At 46.3% G+C, this 20,860-nt stretch overlaps 1 protein-coding gene across 3 annotated transcripts in view; it reads right to left on the bottom strand.

The window, feature by feature from the left end:
- Nucleotides 1-927: 927 nt before the first annotated feature.
- The window catches only part of ANO2 (anoctamin 2), a 367,122-nt gene continuing 347,189 nt past the window's right edge, over nt 928-20,860 (bottom strand). For 2 of the 3 annotated variants that reach the window (XM_012455921.2, XM_064377518.1), the window contains 5 exons: nt 16,559-16,711; nt 16,160-16,212; nt 14,029-14,210; nt 3,829-3,934; nt 937-1,841 (listed from right to left, as the gene is read on the bottom strand). In XM_012455921.2, coding sequence (XP_012311344.2) covers nt 1,572-1,841; nt 3,829-3,934; nt 14,029-14,210; nt 16,160-16,212; nt 16,559-16,711 — 764 coding nt within the window. In that variant the 3' untranslated portion in view covers nt 937-1,571. Of the gene's footprint in view, nt 1,842-3,828; nt 3,935-14,028; nt 14,211-16,159; nt 16,213-16,558; nt 16,712-20,860 lie in introns of all 3 variants that reach the window. The other variant, XM_064377517.1, reaches the window with a different exon arrangement.

The raw sequence follows: 20,860 nt of genomic DNA, 5'->3' as shown, positions 1-20,860 counted from the left end.
CCTGTTGTCAGATGATGCAATGTTCTCTACTGCTGTAGTTTGAACCTCAGCTCAAGTGGTAAGCTTATTAAGATGAGAGGAAATTAAAACTGGTTGTAAGATTTCCTGTACAGGAGTGGCCTGGAGCATGTTAGCCTACTGCTGTCACTAAGAGCTGTATCTGTGTCCTATTATCCCCACAAAAGAAGAAGCCTCTTTGCAAGGGTTGGCAGTCAGTGCAATCCTGCATGTTCCTATGAGGAAACCAAAAACGTGGTGGGGAGCTCTGGTGACCAGCCAGCACCTACGGCCCACACATTGCCAGGTGTGCTGACAGAGCAGAACCATAGCTCTCATTTCTCCTCTAGAGTACCATTCCCCCTGCAGCCTCCACTCAGGCATTCAGGTGGACTCTAGTCAGGCTGACCTGCAAGGAACTAGGATGAAGCGATCGTACAACAGATTTCTGGGCAGCGGGTGGGCCTGAGGTGTATGAATGGCAATGATGAGTGATGTTCGGCCAGCTTTACATGGTGATCTCAGCATAGAGCTCTGGGAAGCTGCTACCAACTGATTCTGTTAGTATTGCCAGATATAACCTCTTCACCATCCAGGGTTTTTCATTAAATTGTATTTAGAACGGTAAACTGCTTACCTCCTGGGCTTTCACAGTTCCTGTCTATTTGTCTTACCTGATATTTCTCCACAGCATTTATTACTGTCCAAAACACTGGACATTTATTAGCCTATTGCCTGTCTTTCCCCAGATTGTAAGCTTCATGAGGCAGAGGTTTTGTCTCCTTCATCCTCTGCTGTATCTCTAGTCTGATAACAGTGTCTGGCACACAGTAGAAGCTCAGTAAATATCCAAAAGAAAGAAAAGGAAAGGAAAGGAAGAAACGGGAGAGAGACAGAGAGAGACAAGGCACCAAAGACAACAGATGCATCTTTATAAAGAACGTGTCCATTTATTTTATTATTTTAAATCTGAACTTTCGTAAAACGATGTTTACTTGCATTTAGCTCCAAGCATCCTTGTGACATGCACTGGAGATGAGCCCAGGTTTGGACCTTTGTGCCTCACTATCAGGTCCAGTGGCTGCACCATTCGGCCCTGCAACTTAATTTGCATCTGCTGGGACTGTGGCAGCCCCATTGCGAGTGACTCCGCTTTCTTGTAGTGGTAGCAGGCAGGGGATGCAGTGCTCCTGAATGCATTTCTCTTGCAGCCGGCTGAAGTCACCTATGATGATGAAGTACAAGAGGGCACCCCAGGGCACGTGGGAATGCTCACGATGCCTGAGAACTCTGGGGTGAAGAGACCCCAAAGGGGTTCCAATCCCTCAAAAGGATACAGCTTAAAAGAGGACCTAAAAGAAACCTAAGCTTGAAGTTTCTGAGATGTAGCATCATTTCTCTTCCTTCCTGCACTCTTTCTCTCAGGCTCTCTCTTTTTACACACACTCCCTCTTCAAGACCGCATCAAGCCAGGTCCCTGCAGACAGACAGCACGCTGTGTGGATGTAGGAACATGCTTGTATGCACGTGCGTGTCTCTGCTGCCATACCCTCCTCTGCAGGAGGCCAGACTGCTCACACGTTGGTGTGCTGAGAGCTGGATGATATCACGCTGCCCGGCTGGCTTTGGCCCGATGGTGCTGAGCTGGCTGCCCAGCTCCTGCTTCGATCCCCACCTCCTGGGCTCCTCAGCGCCGGCTCATCCATCAGCTTGAGCTTCTCGTGCTCCTCTTTCAAGAAGAAGTCCACTAATAAGCTCTTCTCTTTCTTGATCTGGTCGCTGATGTCTGTGGGGATATCTGGAATCATCCAGTCCACAAGGACGCTCAGGAACATCACAAGATTCTGCGAAAAGCCAAGGAGAGACGTGCTGAGTGGAGACGCCTGGCCTGGCGGGGTGGCAACCCTGGAGCAGAATGCCTCCATGTCAATCCTGGCTCTGCAACTTACCAGCCCAGTGATCACAACCAATGAGCATGACTCTACCTCGGTGTCCTCACCCATAATAAGACGGGGCAGCAGCAGTGCCTACCCTTGAGTGGTTGTCAGGATGAAATGGGTTAATACACGTGGAGCGTCTGCAGAGGCGCCTGGCACAGAGCAGGGCACCGTCATTAGTAGCTGCTGTTTCCTCCTTCACCAGGACTTGTGCCCCCACACTATCCTCAGAGTGCCCCCACGTGTCCAGTTCTTGCTTCTTGGCCTCTAAGCCTCCAGGCCCTCCCTGCTTTAGAAAACGGAAAGTGGCTTTCTAGAGAGCGGCCACAAAGCCCAGTGGCTTCTCCTGGGCTGTCACTGTGCCACTGCTCCTCCTCTCCCTCCATCTGGCTCTCTCTATCCTCTACACTACAGACGGACTTTTTTGCATTAACTCTGGGCCTTTGCTGACCCTGCCCACTGCTGACATTCACCTTATACCACTCTCATTTACTGCAGCCACCCCAGCTAACCCTGCCTGTCTGGGAATCCCTGCATCCAGCTTGCCTCGAGCAAATCTCGGCTTTGGTGCACACTTGCAGTGGTCCTCCTTCTGGCTGCTAAGCCACACCGCTTTGCTGGTACACACAGTAGGCTAGGACTACCTTTTCCCAGAGCACTTACTGTCTCAGTGAATGAATACATGACAACAGTGCCTGGCATGGCTCAATGAATGCATCTGATTCCCATCCATTTCCCCAAGCCACACTTCACCCAGCTTTACCCAACACACCCCCTCCCATTGTGATACTCTTCTCTGGCTGCCAGTTACATGCTCACGTGCTTTCCCCTCTAGGACTGGAACTGAGCCCTTGAACCCTATTTATTCCTAGGGGCTCAGGGGAAGACTCTGGGCACCAACTGCTGTTCCAGAGGCTCCTGGGCATCTTGGGTACTTGCGAGCTGCTTCACCAAGTCACACACTCTTCCTCTGAATCCACTCCTTCCGGTGGGAGTGAAATGTGACATGTGACATATGCGAAAGCGAGGAGACTCCTGGGGGTGGGGCAGCAGGAGATGTCTGAGCGATCATTCAAACGTATCAGCCCCATCTCTCCAGAGGAAGAATGGCTGTCTTCTTTAGGTGAAAGCCTAGCCGATGGGCTTCTCCACTTTCTGGGCTGGGGTCTGGGGGCAGGATACTTTAGAGCCCCCCAGAGATCTGCCTTCAGGGAATACAAAAGCCTGAGGGAGCTGAAGAGAAAAGGATCTGGGCTTGTTCTCCAGCCCTGCTTGAAGACCGGGGGCATCCAGAGTGGGAACTGGGGGCCCTTGAGCTTGGAGAATCTCAGTGATGCAATTGGAACTGTGGCTATTGTCTCAGATAGGAATCACCGGGCTCGAGTTTGCTATTCATTCAGGGATGGCTCGATGGCTCTGGGGGCCCTTCCCACCAGATGTCTCAGTGGCTAAAACAACACTAACAAAGGAGGGAGCCCAGAGTGCAAGAAGAAAGGTTCCAAACCTGAGCTCTTTTGTGGCTGCAGAGATGAGATGGGGCTGTTTGTCTGCCCCAGGCTGGGACTCTGGTTTCAGTGGCTCTTCCCCCTTTCCTTTCTTTGCCTCAGGTTTAAACAGGAATCCATCTCCACACTGCAACTTATTCCACATCTGTCTCGTAACCTTACTCTGTGTTTTATTCTCTGTCTGCAAAGTCCACCCATTAAAGAAAGCCCTCCCGAGAGTCCTCCTGCTTCACCCAGGAAAGGAGCCCTCGCTTCCGCCTGCCACACATGAAGCTTTCTTATGTCACAGGGTACCATGGGAACCTGGAGGGAGGTGCAAGCAATGAGTGCAGCGTCCTTACCCCTGCAGCCTGGATTCGAATGGGCTGGTCCCTATGCCAGCAACTCACCTGGAATATTATGACAAAAGCCAGACGGGCGGACAGAACCAACCAGTACTGTTTGGAAAACTCATAAGGGTTCGGGGCCCATGGCGGCTCTCGGTAATCCTTAAACCTGCCCAAAGAGAAATGTGGTGTTAAGATGGGGAGGAGAGAGAGAACAGGATGGTAATTCTCTGCGTGAACCCTCAAGGGCAGGCTGGGGCATCAGGCACGCCCTTGGCGCTGACTTGGGAACTAAAGAGAAGCGGGGGAATCTATGGTCTAACCAGCAAATGTCCAAAAAAGACTAAAGTTCAAAAAAGCCACGGTCGGCCTAGAAATATCCTAAAAAGATGTTTCTACTCTCTCCAATAGCTCCCAAAGCTTTCTTTGGTGTCAAGCTTCAACTCCCCGAGGAGCCCAGGGCATCTGAGGGCAGACCAGGCCAGTGGGTCCACCTGGGCCTCCCACTAGCCTGTGGCCTCTGCGAGGGTAGGGGAGACGCAGACACCTGCATGGTGCTCTGCAGCCTGGGGATTCGGGGAAGATGCAGGCACCAGCAGGCAGCCTTGGGCTTCTTCCCTTTCCAGCTGCTTCAGGACTACAGCCACCAGAAGGGCTGGCCTTGCTTCATGGATGCATTTATGAACCAAAAAGGTTTATCCAGACCAAGCTGGAGGCTGAGTGAATTTGGGATGGGAGCCTCATTAAATATCACAGTCCCTCAGTATTCTGTTTTGCTAATCATCTTCCTGATCCGTCTGCATGGTTGAAACAAAATGTTAATCCCTGACCTAAGCTCATGCCTCTTTCTCAGACCCATAGAGAAGCCTTGGGTTTTCCCTCACCCTTTTCACCCCCATTCCAGAATGATTCATGTGAAAACTAGTTCATTTTCTCAGACTCATTTTTCTAAGACTGGAAAAATGACAAGGGGCTGGTACCAGATCTATGACCCTTCCTGGAACAGTTTTCTCCATGGAATTTCAACAAATCTTTGCTGCTCAATAAAAGCAAAGCAAGTCCTGGGCTGGAGGAAGACGTGGGCGGTGTTAGGCCACCAAGCAGTGATAGTCACTGCCAAGGAAGGCAGGTAGGGACTGTGCCCAGGTCAGTCCCTGAGCAAAGGGCTTTTCTGGAAGGTTTCACATTTCATCTTCACTATAACATTCTCAGGCAGGCACTGTTACCCCAGCATAACATAGGAGGAACCTGAGGTTTGGAGAAGCCGAAGTGTGTGGTCAGGGTCTCATGATCAGTAAAGGTGGAGTCAGGATAGGAACACAAGTCCGACTGAATCTGAGGTTTCTTCCCATTACCACAAAGTACCTTACCAAGCGGGGGGGCATTCAGAAGTGGGTGCTCTTTGTACCTCTCCCCTGCCATAAATGAATTAGCTGCTCTAAAAGGCCCATATAAAAGCCTGCTTGTTTCCCACTGTCCAAAGAGAGATGAGAAAAGAAGAGAGGAGGAAAAGAGAAAGGAAAAGAGACGCACACAGGAAGATAGAGAAGGGCACAGTGATACAGTCAGTAGCAGAAAGACGCAGTTGAGAAGCGGTCACTGAGCACTCAACTAGGGTTTGGCAGGAGGCCAGGAGCTACCCCCTCCCTGCCCGACTCCCCTTCTCCCAACAGCTGATCACAGCTGCCGCAAGCTTGGTTTGACATCCGGATGAAAAGCAAAGCTAACTGCAGCCCAGTGGAGCACCACGGGATTCATTATAACCATCCTCAGCTGAGGACAGAAACACGGCCAGTTCCATATTATCCTTGCTGATGGGAGAGAGGGAGAGCATGGCTAAATGAATAAGGACATCTTGGGGTGGGAAAAACCTCAGGCTCACCTACCTCCTGTTGCCCCTAGACAGGACGCCACAGCAGAAGGCAATTTATCTCACTTTTCTAGAGACCCCCAGAGGAGGGTGCTACACACACACACACACATGCACATATGTACACACACATACACACACACTCCTTACCATGGGGAAATCCTTCCCCAGGTTCAGCCCAATCCCTACTGCCGCAATGAAAGTCTATTTCTCTTGTTCTCTAGCTCCGTCTCTGCAGGAACAGCTGCTCACTGACCTCAGTATGCGAGCCACTGCTCACCCCTCTTTTTTCCAGTCTGAAAAGAATCCATAAATAATCTAATTCTGGTTCCACCTCTGCTATTAACTCACCCTAGCTTTTGGAAATGTCACTTTGTTCTCCCTCAGTGTCTAAAACATGTTTTGAGTCTCACAAGCATATCCATCTAATTGAGGATCTGCAGAAAGATTACCACAGAGATCTGTTCAGAAAACTCTACTTGAAAATTCCTCAATGGAGATGGGCTAAGTGTGGCTGCATTAGGGGCTGAAGGGTAAGCCAGGCTACAGAAAAGAACAGTGAGCAATTTAATATTCATCTGTTCACATTTCTTTCCAAAGCTAACTTTATAAAAACTATGACTTACAGTGAGAAATATATTTTATATTCATCCACATACACACACCACAGTAAAAATTACACAAAACATACTTTGCTATGTTCAATGCACTAGTATTTTCCTATGCTACTCTATCCTAGCCTAACCCACCCTATTGTTTAAAATGCCAATCATGACCCACTAAAGTGATTTCATGATTCGCTAATGAACCATGACTCAGTCTGTAAAACCTTGATTCTCATAAGCCTCTACCACCAGGTAGATGACTGGTTGTTTACATTCCAACATAAGTTCTGATTTCACAATTGTTTTTAAATTTTACCCTAAGAAGTTGGGCTTATCAAATGTTTCACTGAGTAACTTAGAAGACACTAATTAAACAAAGAGATAATTAGCATTAAGAATAGAAGTGTTCACCAAAGAGAGTGGCTAATCGACCTAATTATTTCCGTCACTGTGATGCTGAGTGTTTTGTTTCTAAACCCAGTGCTTAGCACTGACAACACTTTGTGCTTTGGAGGCAGCAGGTGAGGGGTTGAAAGCCCTGACCAGCACTGTAGTCCTCTGTCCTCTTGCAAGTTACCTGTGTTCTGATGCCCAGCTTTCTCATCTATAAAATGGGCCTGAACTCTCTATCACAGAGTCGTTCCGAAAACGGAGGGTCAACACCAAGTACTCCGCACAGTATCTGGCCCATCAGAGGAACCCAATAAATAGCAGCTATTCTTTCTCTTTTTACTGGAGGTTCCTTATGGAATACACCTTTTCTGTTAAAAGAGGACAGAGCATGTAGACCGCAGGTCCCAGTTCCTCCTAGCTTTCCAGGAGAATTTTCAGCACACAAGCACTAAATACTGCAAGTTTTAGTGCAAATCAGGAGTCAGCCAAGGGCACAGCTACACGGGACTTCTCTCAGGACCTCTGTCCAGGTAATGGGCAAGCGCTGGCTGCTGGGTGGAGGCCACGAGACAGCTCCAGACCAGACCAGATCCTATGGCTTTGGGAGCTTGAGGCTCCCGAAGTCCCACTGAGTGGCCTCAGCACTGGGTGAGCCCTGACACCTGGTCAGCCTCCTGCATCTGCCAACTGTGGCCCCCAAACAGAAGCAGTGTTTTATTCCTGAGCATGTCATTTTAGAGACAGTCCTGGGTCTCACCCTCACCTCTCCAGTCCTCCTTCATTTTCCCTAAGTCTTAACATAAATTTTGAGAGTTCCCCTGAATTTTCTAATAAGGAGAGACTTCCAATAATGAGACAATTAGCCTGTCTAAAAAGCTAGCCTGCACCTGGAGTGGCTACGCCACTTACTACCTGTAGGAGCTGGAGGAAGTCATTCCACATTTCTGAACCTAGGTCCCTGATCTACAGACTGGAACTCCCAAAATGTGTATCCCAGTGCTGAGCATATAGGAGCTGTCTCAACCCCAGCCAGGAGTGAATGAAGAGATGTGCGTGCATGTGTGTCTGCGTGTGTATATGCCTCACACGTTAAAGGAAGACACCGTGAGAATTAAGTAATGATTTCTGGAGCTTTTGCAGAAAATGAATACAACAGTTTCTTCTGGGATTGAACAGCTGTGGTGAGGGCTGAGAAGAGACCCCTTTCTTCTTACATACAGATACAATATGTGTCTATGGAATTACTTTTATAATTAAAAAATTGAAAATTGTAAAAGATGAATGTAATTAATGGCAATACACAGTGGATTCAATTTTGCTGAGCAAAATTATAGTGTTAATTTGGACAGACTCATAAAATAAATGAAACTGATATGGAAATCAACATATTTTAGCTTTAAAATTATGTTAATATTTTATCTAGATTGTTCTAACTTTGTAAAAAATCACATTGATTGAATTGAATTTGTATACGACTTAAATAAGACTTCCATTAACTCAAAATATATTTCTATATAAAACAAACACGTGAAACAATACCTTAAAAATTCTACAAGTTAATATGATAATACATAGAAAAATGCTTGGAAAACATTCACCTATAAATATGACCCTATTTCTGTTGGAAGGGTGCCTGGGATTGGGCAGGGGTCAGGGTGGAGGCATGGCAGAGGTGGAGTCGTTACCTGTAATGTTTAGAATTTTTGTAGGACTAGATTAATAAATGACATGTTAGTAAACCCAAAGTTTAAAAAAAAAACAAAAAAGAATATTTGAAGATGTTTTACTCCAAAGCCCCATTTTTACAGATGAAAAACTGAGGTACAGAGAGGAGAGAGAGACTCAGGGCTCAGAGGTCCTCATCCTGTCCTCACTTGCAGGGTGACGAGTGACAGTGATATCTGCCACAATTCATCACAACACAAAATCACTGAAGTCAACAATCAGTAACGGCTTTTTAATGAGCTTTTGTTATGTAATGAATCAGCTAGTAAATGCATTTCCCAACTCTAAATAGTGGCACATAAAAAAACTTTAATAGCCCCAGTGGAAATTAATGTCATGTTAATGCTGAACACAATTACATACAATATTTTCATACCATCTGAGCTACTTAAAACCTCGTTCTGGAATTGGCCCTTAACAAAGGAAAACAGTCCAGGCAATTAGGAACTAATGAGTAGCATGTCAATCGAGCGGTTGATAAGAATCAGGAAAGGTGACACCCTGACTGCCTCTGGTTTTGGTGGGGAGCAGATGGGAGGCAGCCGTGGGGCTAAAAGGGAGTACACCTCTTCAAAGACTTTTCTCAGGACATGGGGTATGCGAGCTCTTAGGACCTGCAGGAAAACCTGGCAGGAGCCACCCAAGCAAGCTGCTGCTGGATGCTCAACAAACATATTCAAGCAGACCCGCTGAGCCAACAATGCCCAGGTAGGCTCTGAGCTCTGGGACAAGATCTCTCTGCTCCCTTCCAGCTGAGCTGGGAAGTCAAGCCCATATTTGTCCTCCAAGACGTGGCGGCCCCTCGACCCTGTCAAATGGCTGCTAATCATGCCTGCAGATTGATGTCACGGGACTGTTTATGGAGCAGCTCTGCCAGAGCAGTCAGATGACTGAGGCAAGCATCGCTCCAAAATGCTGGGAATGCATCTCAAACGGGCAGCCGGAGACTTGTCCTAACTTTTATTGCTATTTTTAAGATACCTCTATCCCTGGCGAGGCTGGAGACCTCAGTTTTATTTGACCACATTTATCTCCAGAGGTCACTGAAAGCTAAGAATAAGAAGGGTCAACAAGTTCCCAACGCTATTTGCCAGAAAATCATGGCAAACCTCGTTTCCCACCACGGAAGCAGTTTTAACCGGCTCTAGGATTAGCTGAAGTTATCTCTGTTTCTCAAAATATTTCTCTATCATAGTCCCTTCTCGTCGTGGTCCTCCTCCTCCTCCTCCTCCTGCTGCTTCTTCTTTCTTTCTCTCTCTCTCTCTCCACCATGTACATATATATGTATATGAAATTATCCCAAGTATCTCAAGTCCTAGCCCAGAAAGACATCCATAGAGGTTATGGCTCTGCTTTCTAAATCCCCGGAGAATTGAGTGACCCAGACAAGTTCACACAGCATGCAGTGGGTAGGAATCACATGAGGCAGAGATTTCCATCAACAACCCTTATCGATCTAGGAAATGTAGCCCCCAAAGCACACTTGTTTGACATATTATGTCTAGATCACATGCTAACCCTATTTTCTGGACATCTACCTATATTTCACAGTAGGACATCTCTTTATGTTAAATGTAACCCTCCGTGTAACCCAATAGTCTTCACACTGTAGGCAAACACATAAAACCAGTAAAAAGCTTGATCTCATCACTGTCCTCTGAGACCCCTGCCATGGTACCCCATGGCCCTAAGAGAGATTCCATACACCTCAACAGGACCAGCATCCTCTCCTTAATATGGAGTTTGTTTCTTCTTTCGGCCCCTCTCTCATAGCTTACCTCTCATGCCTGAGCCTATCTTTCTGGAATACAGTGTTCTCTCTGAACCTCTGTCACCCTCTGACATACCCCTTGCTGCCTCATGGCCCATCACCCTCCCCACCCTGCTTACCAGCCAGACTGACATGGCCATATGAATGAGGAGTTTCAATGGGCTAATCTCCATGGCCATTCTTGTACTGTGCATTCTTCAGGCTTCATCTCCCTTGAAACATCCCTTGAACACTTAAGTCTGGGTTAGGTACAGGGCCTCCATCCTCGGGGATCCCATAGCTCTCTGCAGTTACCCTATTGCCAATCATTTTAAAGCTATATTTTAATTTTAATTCCTTATTTCCTTACTTGTCTGCTCCATCTAGACTTCTCGAGGGAGGCACTATGTCTTGCTCCCTATTATATAACCAGTGCCAAGCCTTTCATAGAGCCTCAAAAATATTTGCCTAATGAATCTGTAATCCTCACTGGTACTGAGAGGGAGGAAGGAAAAATGATAGATGCTTCAAAGTCACTTCAGCTTGATCTTGGAATGATTTATTTTCTGCAGACAAATTTTCTTGGCAGAAATATAGAATGAAAGTCCACTTTCTATGCATGTGCCCACTGATAATTCTGCCATTCAGTGTCAGTTTTTCTTTTAAAACAGGCCACAAATAAGCCATGGCTCTTGTCTACTTGCATGGGAATAATGAGGAGACGACTATCAAAGCTTTACAGCTGGCTGGAAAAGCCGGTGACTCTGAAGGCAGATTTAAGAAAGCTCAATCTCATCTACACATACTCACAATACCTGGTGCCCTGGGCATGGCTTGTCTTGGCTGAGTAGCACCCATTTGCCTTCTTTCTCACCACAGTTCCTGGCAATCATACGGAGCTTTAAAACTCAGTCACCATCGATTAAGTGGAGCTGGGAGGTGGGGGAGACTGGATTTGGGCAGACTGGATTGAATGAAAGCTTGCCTAAGATTAGACTTACCCTCAACTTCCCACAGGGACCATTACAATCCCTATTAATTTAAGGCAATTTAAGCCAGTGATATATCTGAAAAGTATATTCGTAAGTGTTAGTGGAAAATCTGACGGTCAAGGGCAAGATCAGAGATCCTTGTGGTCTATGAGGACAACTGCTACTAGAGCAACTGAAGAAACAGATGATGTGAGCCTGACTTTCTCACACGACGAGCCACACTGGTGCTGCTTTCCATTGCACATGGAGGTGGAGATCTGCACTCTAAGACGGATGCGAGTTTTAGACCCTGCTAGAGAAGACCTAGATGCTACTAGAAAGGCCTTGAGCTGGTCCAGAACTGCTGCGCTGTGGAACTATGTCATTGGGGTCTGCAGACCCAAGTCCAACACCATGGACAGTCTAGAATGCCAGCCATACAGAGGGGCCCCTGGGCAGTGCATGGCCGCCAGCAAATCTCCCTGCAATGTGATTTTAGTATAAGAGTCAGACTCTTTATAGGCCCAGATGCAAAAAATTCTGAAATATCTAGGCTAATAAAAACTGATACTTACGAGTAAATTTATTCACCCATTCTTGGGTCTGGTTCCTCATTTTTTATCTTTCCTTGGTTGGCTAGAGTAGAAACCTGAAGTTATCATTCCTGGAACCAGAATATCCTTCTGTTTAAACCATAGATTGGTACAATTGTTTAACTCAGCCACCCAGGCTGGAAAAACCAATGGGTGTTCTCTCATTGATGGTCTCAGACTGTGAATCTGAACCTAAGCGGCTGTCTTACAAATGGCTGGCCTTGGACACCAGGGTCCCAGGTGGGAAAGCACAGCAGACATGTCCAGGGTCACACTGCTGCAAACACAACTAAAAACACCACTTTTGGGCTGGGCGCTGTGGCTCAAGCCTGTAATCCCAGCACTTTGGGAGGCCGAGGAGGGTGGATCACGAGGTCAAGAGATCGAGACCATTCTAGTCAACATGGTGAAACTCCGTCTCTACTAAAAATACAAAAAATTAGCTGGGCATAGTGACGCGTGCCTGTAATCCCAGCTACTCAGGAGGTTGAGGCAGGAGAATTGCCTGAACTTGCGGTGAGCCAAGATCGCGCCATTGCACTCCAGCCTGGGTAACAATAGCGAAACTCGGTCTAAAAAAAACCACCACTTTTACATCAAATATTATTGGGGATAGTCTAAGAAAGCCCCATATTGGTCCTGCAATACCTTCTTCTAGATTTTTGTTATTGTTGTAATTAATTATTCTGTTTTATATATATGAGGTAGGATCTTTGATCAAGCGCTTCATTGGGACTATCTTTCAACCAGGGTACAAGGTTGAATAAATTATTCCCCTCTCCTCTTTATTTGCCCTTCTTGGGTAAGTAGTGGAGAGTTTTCCATTTTTCGGCTTCAGTGACCCCCGTGGTGATGGCCTTCAATCAGGACTCTAAGCTGGATGTCTCCAGAAGTCCAGCTTAGTGTGTCAAAGAGTTGGGTGAAAATGGCCACTTGGAATTTTTAACATCGTTTTAAATGTAACATGATTGAAATCAAATTCATCATACGCAGCATAAAGTTAGACTCTCTCTGCATCTTCCCTCTCACTATAAATGTAACCACTTCCCAGTCCTCTGACTTCAGTCCAAACTTTGGAGATTATCCTAGCTCAGCCGCACTCATATGTCTCCCATCACAAACTCTGCAATATTTCATGTGAAATGGCTCATCTTCTCTCTTCCTCTTAATTCCTCCCACCACCCTGGTCTGTGCCCAGCACAGTTTGTGTCTAAGTGATGCAGCAGACCAGCTGCCCTCTCTGGGTCCTACCAACTCTATCCCATCGTCCTCACTGTGACCAGATCAATTTCTCTAAACCTACCCTCTATCCTATCATTCCCTGACACTAAAAAGTCCAGTATCTTTCTACTGCATCACATTATAATTCCTCTCAGATTTCAGGACTTCCCATTATGTACTTCATCCCGCCTATTCAAATTCAACAACCTTATGGCTTATGCTGTCATAGGAGTTTCTTCATTTACCGTAATTCCTTTTTAATCCCTTTACTATGTCTCCTTGCTAACCATATCGCCTAACCCCAAGTGTTTATCCAACAGCCCACATTTATCCCCACCCCATGACTTTGCCCATGACAACTCCCCACCTAGAATGCTTTCCTTTTCTGTCTTACAACTCCTAGCAGCCCCTCCAGAAGGTCGACCCTTTCCATTCTAGTCCCTCAAGTAATCTCCCTCTCCTCTGGGCATCCGCAGTGCTCATGATTCACACATAAGCTCACTGAATAACCTGCTATTCCCTATCTGTTCTGCTTGTTTTCTTCTCAACCAGACCATAACCCCCTTGATGGTGAGGACAAGGCTCTTTGTCTGCTCCATAGTGTCTAGAAAAAAGCAGTCAATAAATACTTTTTGAGTCATCAAAACTGATTTATAACAAGTGATTATAAATTGATTTATAACCATGAAGGAGACAGAGGGAAAGGAGAATGATGTACAGTAATGTGTTGCTTCACAATGGGGATATATTTTGAGACATGCATCGTTAGGTGACTTTGCAAACATCGCAGAGTGTGCTTATACCAATCTAGTTACTCTATAGCCTGCAACACACCTAGGCTGTAAGGTATAGCCTATTGCTCCCAGGCTACAAACGTGTACGGCATGTTACTGTACTGAATACTGTAGTCAGCTGTAATACAGTGGTAAATATTTGTGTACCTCAAGATATCTAAACACAGAGGAGGTATGGTAAAAACATGGCATTGTAATCTTATGGGACAATTGCCACGTATGCGGTCTGTTGTCCAAAACATTGTCACGCTGTGCAGGGTTGTAATTCTAGGTCATCCCCGTAATTATTTGGATCTACTGCATCTGGTCCTCCGCTGCCCTCCTCCTAAAGATTACTTTACCTGCAGAACTGAACCTCCTGGTCAAACTGTGAGTTTTCTGGCTGTGTCCCCTCCTTCAGCTGGCTGACGTTGAAAAATGAGAGGGTGTGGTTGACAAAGCCGTGCAGAGTCCCGTTGTGACTGTAGGAGTACTGGTACACCAGGCGGGGGATGAAGTCAGAGGTGATCGCAATGACAAAAGCCTGAGGAACAGAACCATAAGTACTGAGTAGCCAGGATTGATGCTAAAAAGGACTGTCTACTCAGGTTCTCCATCAGAAGGAGCTGCTCTGATAGACACAGAAGCTCATGCAGCATGCTCAGGTCCCTGAGCTCATGCAGCTGAGTCACCTGGCTCTTCCACCTTTGATGTGTCTAAATATAATAAGTCCACCAGACAGTGGCTATCAAAAAACACAAATCAACCACTGCAGCAAAGGATGCTAAGTCAGTTTGGACCATCTGGTGCTGGAAAGATTAAACCACTTCTGATATCTAACATTGCTGTTGAGCAAGCCAAAACAGTGCACGCTTTCCTGAGAAAATTACCTATAGTGATGAGGGTACTATGTAAGTGTAATGGGCAAGGAAACGGAATGCCTGTGTACATCTGCCCCTGAGTGGTACCAGAAAGCCAGGAACACCAAGCATAGGATTCCACAGTTTGCTTAATTTGACCATTATCTCTCAATGCTTTTTAGCATGTCATGTAACAGACGCTATTCTTGTATCCATTTTACTTAAGAAAACTGAGACACAGCAGAGAAAGAAACAAGTCCTGCTAGATGGAGCCACACACACCCAACATAGCGTCTGGCACATCTAAGTGCTCTATAAATGCCTGTGGAGCAAACCAAACGACAAATGAATGATTGCGTGTTTGAACACAGAGGTACTTTCTGCAAAGAAAGTCTTAAATCTTTTTGGCAGGTGTTTATACTGCATCCTGCTCCAACAATGAGAGCCCTTTACCAAAATGCAGTTCAGATATTGTTCTCTAAATGTGTATGTGAATGTGAATGGCCATAACCGTATTTGAGAACAAATGACATCATAATCATAGCTACAACTTACTGGGCACTTGTTATACGTCCTTTCATCATCACATTTAATTTCCCAAATGATCTTATTTGGTGGGTACTATTATTATCTCCTGTTCGACAGATAAGTAAACAAGTCTTAAAGAGGCTAGGGAGGTAAGACTACATGTCATTTCATTCTGTACATGGAAAGTGATTCATACTCAGGGCCCCTGTTCTAGCAGTCACAACTTCAAAGTAGCCGACTGATCTGTTTTCCAAACTGCACCTTATTTCTAAGCCTCAAGATGTGCACTGCCTACATCACAACATTCAAAATGCAGTGGGCTGATTTTCTCTGCTTCACCTCACACCTCTCCAGCCATTTTATGTGATCTCAGTAGGAAATCAGGTCAGAGCCAAATGCCTGTTTGCCTCCCAAGGGAAAAAGGCTATGGCTTTCTTGGTGTGCACTGAGCTGGCTGATACATTCCTGGGAGGTGGGACAGGAGGCCCTGCCTGGCCACTGTCCATATAGAACACAGTAGAAAAGAAGCTGGCTGGGGCCCAGCAGGATTTCCTCTGCAGTGTAGACACGTCTGGCAAGGGAGTTAAGGAGGTCACTACAGGTGGGACCCTTCTTCTTCTGTGTCCCACTTTAACCTACGCAGTGCCAGAGTCCATGGGATAATTAAGACTTTGCACGGACACCCTGGAGGAACCGTAATTAGGGATGGCAGCCTGGGCAATGCTCCAGGTATTGTTTAACTCGGGAGTAGAATAAGAAAGGAAAGAGATGAATAGATATGTAGAATTCTTTCCTCATTATTCTTGGCTCTGAGGAAAGATCTGATTTTGACTGCCAGGGCCAAGGTATGCATTCTGATGGATAATTACCTTTCGTCCTCTTTGCGAAATTAAAAATAAACCTGCACAGCCTCAGCGACAGCATAATGAATTACAAGGCATTTGTGCGCTGTTAACTAGAGCGCTGTCAACTCAAGCGCTGTCACCAATAAAGCTCCAAATGGAAAAGACTGGGAGGTGCAAGGTCCGGCTTCCCACTTTGAAGACCTCGACATCTCTGGAAGCCCTTCCCACAGAGCGAGTGTGTCACAGATCTAAGTACTTACATTGCTGATAACAGAGAACTTGCCGATTCCAGAGAGAATGTCAAACCAGATTCCTGCAAGACAGAAGGGAGAGCGTCTGGCTCACTCCCCGCCTCGGCCCAGTGATGACACCGCTGAAGCTCCGGGTGATGTTCTGCAGGTAAACTACTGGGCAGCTTTGCTGGGCCCCCCAGATGGGCTCGTCTGGAAAGGCTTAGGTGCCCCCCGTCTGGAAGCTTGGGGCACAAGTCAGGGTGGATAATGTGGCCTCAGAAGGCCTCCCTGCACTTCAGGATCTGAGGATGAGGGACCCAAAGGGAAGGGGGGCCTTCCCAGCCCTCTTGATTCCTGGTGTGGTGTGACTGTGGCCAGAGAGGACAGAATGGTGGGCCTGGTGGGACCTCTAAGTGGGGCACATACCGATGTCTTTGGTTCTTACAGCATCTGGCCGTCTCAGCTCCGTAACAAACTTCTTTGCATCGAGTCGCACTTCAATGACATTGTTGAGGAGGGCGAACAGAGGTGCCAGGGGAAAGGAGGCCACGAAGAGGGTGACGAAACCAAACTGGATGACTGCGAGAGAGAACAGCATGAGGGCTTCGGCAGGAACAAGCAGGACTCAGGTCCCTTCTGGCTTGTAGCTACAGCCCCTTGTCCTTTCTCCCTTGGGTCTCTTTCCCATGTGGGGTGCTTCTTAGTCTCCCTTTCCCTCCTGTGCCACATACACGGTGTTTCTTTCCAAGTACCTGCTGGCCTGTTGGTCAATGCCATCACTTGGTAGCAACGCTCTGGATTAGGCATGGCGGGAATATATGAGAAAACAAAGTCTTAACTCCTCCCTTCACCCTTTACCGCCAGTCACTAATCCTACTGCTCTAACTCAGGGGTTGGTAAACTTTTTTAGTAAAAGGCCAGATAGTAATAAACATTTTTGGATTTGCAGGCCATATGGTTTTGTCACAACGACTCAACTCTGCCATTATAGAGTAAAAGCAGCTATACATAGCACGTCGACAAGTAGGCTTGGCTGCATTCCAATAAAACTTTATTTACAAAAGCAATAAATAAAGCAGGCTGGATCTGGCCCATAGGCCACAGTTTGCCTACCCTTGATATAGCTTTAAAAACCACCTCCCAAATTTGGACTCTTCTTTCCACGTCTACAGTCACTGACTTTGTTTAGAAAGCTTATTCATCCATCATGCATTTATGGAGAGCTAGCTGAACGCCAGACCCTGTACCAAGTATTTAAGGAGGCAAGGGTCTGGTCTCGGCTGCAAGACGCTGGGTTTGAAAGGGGAGAGGTAAATGTAGGCAAACATGCGCAACAAGGTTTTATGTGTGCCAAGCAAGAAGAGAATGTACTAGTGATAGAGAGGACCCAAAGGGAGGAGAACACACATCTGTTCAGGGCATGGACTGAGTGTGGTCTCCACATGGAGCCCCTGAACACAGTCTTGAACAACGGGCATGCAGTTTTCATGAGGATTAAGTCAAAGAGGCCTTGCAAGCTGCAGAAACAGTGTGAGCAAAAGCATGGTGGGGCAGCCCATGCCAATCAGACAGCTGGAAAGAGTCCTGCCCTACCTGGACCATTGCAAAAGCCTTCTGATGGGGTTTCTTGTCACCAGGCTCCCAGGATGCTAGAGAGTCTATCCAGCACACAGCTCCTGTCATGATTCTGCTATATACCTGCTTATAAAAACTCCTGTTGGCTCCGCTCTGTTCACTGAATGTAATCCAAATTCCCTAGCTCGGCATACAGGTGCTTTATAATCTACCTCTAGCCTGCCTCCCTAGCTTCATCTCCCAGCATCTCCCCAGCAATGACCATGGTCCTGCCTTCTCACCCTCTGAACTCCTCGATCTCCTGATTGTTCCCTGCTACATTAGTTACTTCCACTCATTTGTGCACAAGCATCCACTCTCCAGCTGGCAAGCTTCTATGCATCCCCAAGATCACTCAAGTGCCACCTCCTTGGTAAAGCCCAATTCCTCCCACTCTGGACCCCACCATCCTGTGTTCAGGCCTCTGTTGGAGCTACCGCTGTGTGCTTCTGTAACTGATTTGCTCACACATCTTTATTTCCCACTGAGAAGGCAAGGCCTCCATCCCCTCTAGGAGTTCAGTACATATTTGCTGATGGAAACACAGCCCAGAGTCCTGGAAAGTTACAGTCCACTAGGACTTCACTACATACTAAGGGCAAATTATTAAACTTCTCTGTACCTCAGATACTTCACCTGTAAATTGAAGATAATAGTAATACCCACCCATTAGGGGTCCCAGAAGGGTAAATGATATTATACACAAAATATACCTAGAACAATATCAGATACATAATAACTGTTAAGTAAATAGTATTTACTAGAGGTACGACTATTTACTAGAGGTGTAACTTTGGCCAACCCTGTCTGTTTCAATGGGCATCAGCATCCTCATTGATAAATTGAAGGGATGGGTTTAAATTCCCTCCAAGTCCAATTTGCTGTGATGCTATGATTCTCATTCTCTTAGACAAGCTTCATGAGTCTGGGATGTTCAAATAAAGAATGAAAAAACATGACCCAAATGGGAAAACAATTCCATTTCTACAGAGGGATAAGAGCAACCACAACAGAAGTTTCAGGAAAGGGAACAGGCATGGAACTTTCTGCAGGCCAACTGCTTTTGATCTGGCAGTTTGCTCAGTCCACAGCTGTGGGTCACTGCTCTTGCTGATACAACCTCGTCCACTGCCATTGTCCTTGGTGCCCAGTAGGTTCCAGCAGGCCCTAGGAGACTAGCAGGTGCCAGTTGGTAGCCACACATTTGCACCGAAAGACGCAGATTTGTCAAGGTTGGGACCTTAAAGTGACCACCTGGCTAGCTGGCTGGCCAACGGGGACTGGAGGATGGTGGAGAAATCCCTAAAAACCAGCTCTGGGAGCCCTGTTCAAAACGCAGGATTGCTCTCATCTTTTAAATAAGGCTTTGCCGAGGAATTCACTTTGGAGTCAGGGATGGGGGACGGCCAGGGGGGTGTAGGGATGAATGGAATTAACAAGGAAAGCAAAACAGATGTTAGACTAGCATTCTAAAACCTGTAAAATGCATGTCTGTGTTTAAGTGTATGGATGGATGTGTATTTATGGAGTTCTAAGTTGGTCTTCTTGATTCTAATGAGCTCAGTTCAGCAGGGCAAATATTCTTATCATGAGTGACTTCCTCCAGCAGAATTGTGCAAACTCCCCAGAGCCTTTGCAAGAGTTTGGCAAGGAGACTGATGGGGAGGGAGACGGGTAGTTTACTTCTGAGGGGTTGCAAATATACACAGCATGCCCTTACCACATTCGTGCACGTGGTGCTTGGAAATCAAACTTCCTTCCAGGGTTATAGGGAAAATGGGACTCCACTTCCTCTTCTGTCTTTATATGAACTCCTGAGGCAGACATGAATGCTGTCTTCTAGGGCTTCCCTGCTGGTTTGCTTCTTTACCTTCACAAACTCTCCAGACATGGGCTTTCTGTTCTCCCTCTTCTGTCAATGCAAACATCTTCCAGTGCTGGCTGGATGCTCTCTAATAGCTCCTGTTAATTACTCCACTCCCGTAACAAAATGTCCCTCCTCTTTTCCCTTGCCATGTAAGTCTGTATGTTCAGCACCGAATGGCCTCAAGAGACTGGGCTCAGCAAAGGCTGAGATGCTGGACCTGAAGTGACAGGATCCTCCTGTCCCCTCCTCTGGTGTTATTCCAGGGTATCATGGGCCAAGAATAGTCCCACTGCTGCAGGTGTTGCCTGCTAAGACCGGGTAACCTGAGCATTGCCAAGATTCAATCCAAAGAGGCAGAAACAAATAGGAAGTTTTGCTTTATTTTGGGGACATAAAAACATAAAACCATAACTCTCTAGCATGCAAATTCCAAATCCAAGACTTGATCTTTTCAGTCAAAGGTTTAAAATGCTGTATCAGATGGAAGTCCTTCTGGGCTCACTTCAGAGGACACAGTGATACTGGCCTTTGCCAACACAAAGAATTGTTTCTAAAAGCAGCAAGCCTCCATTAGGATAAGAGCAACACTGGAAATCCTCAGTGCACTGCGTAATAGAAGCCAGCTTGGCCTGACCAATAACGTATTAAACCTGGCCAAGCCAATTAGGGAGAAATCTTTGAGTTGATTCTCAACCAATCTTTATAAAGCCGTCTATAAAGTGCTCCAGTAATGTTGACCTCAAAGACTAGAAAATCCTCCATGTAAACCCCATTGTTTTTCTCTTCTCACCCTCCAGCAGCCAAGGATCTTCTAGAATAACCAGCAGTCCTACACTGCCTGATGCTGGAGACATTTCCTGCATCAGTGATTTCCTGAGCTTAGGTTAAAATAACAAGGAGGAGTGGATTAAACTAACCAAGACGACATTCAGCAAGGACATTTCAGGACAATCTGCTTAGAGAAGACAAACAGTATAGTAGATAAAATAGAATGGACTTGCCAGGATTGGTGGAGAAGATTTTAACGGAACACAATACTGATTTTTTATTCATTTATTTAAAAATTTTCAGTAAGCATATCTACCCTCTTTAGTGTGCTGAAAAAGTCCAGACCCTTGGCCCAGCATTCAAGGCCCCTTGTGATCTGACTCTAACTTATTTTTGCAGACCCATTTCCTCCCCATCCATGTTCTGTGCTAGGGGCAAATATTTAGCGAGTGTGTTGGAGATCAACTCTGCCTGATATG

The sequence above is a fragment of the Aotus nancymaae genome, unplaced genomic scaffold (assembly GCF_030222135.1).
Source record: "Aotus nancymaae isolate 86718 unplaced genomic scaffold, 86718_ANA_hifiasm-v0.15.2.pri h1tg000016l, whole genome shotgun sequence".
Taxonomy (NCBI): Eukaryota; Metazoa; Chordata; class Mammalia; order Primates; family Aotidae; genus Aotus; species Aotus nancymaae.
Note: the sequence above shows the minus strand (reverse complement) of the source record. Positions and strands in the feature narration are given on the sequence as shown.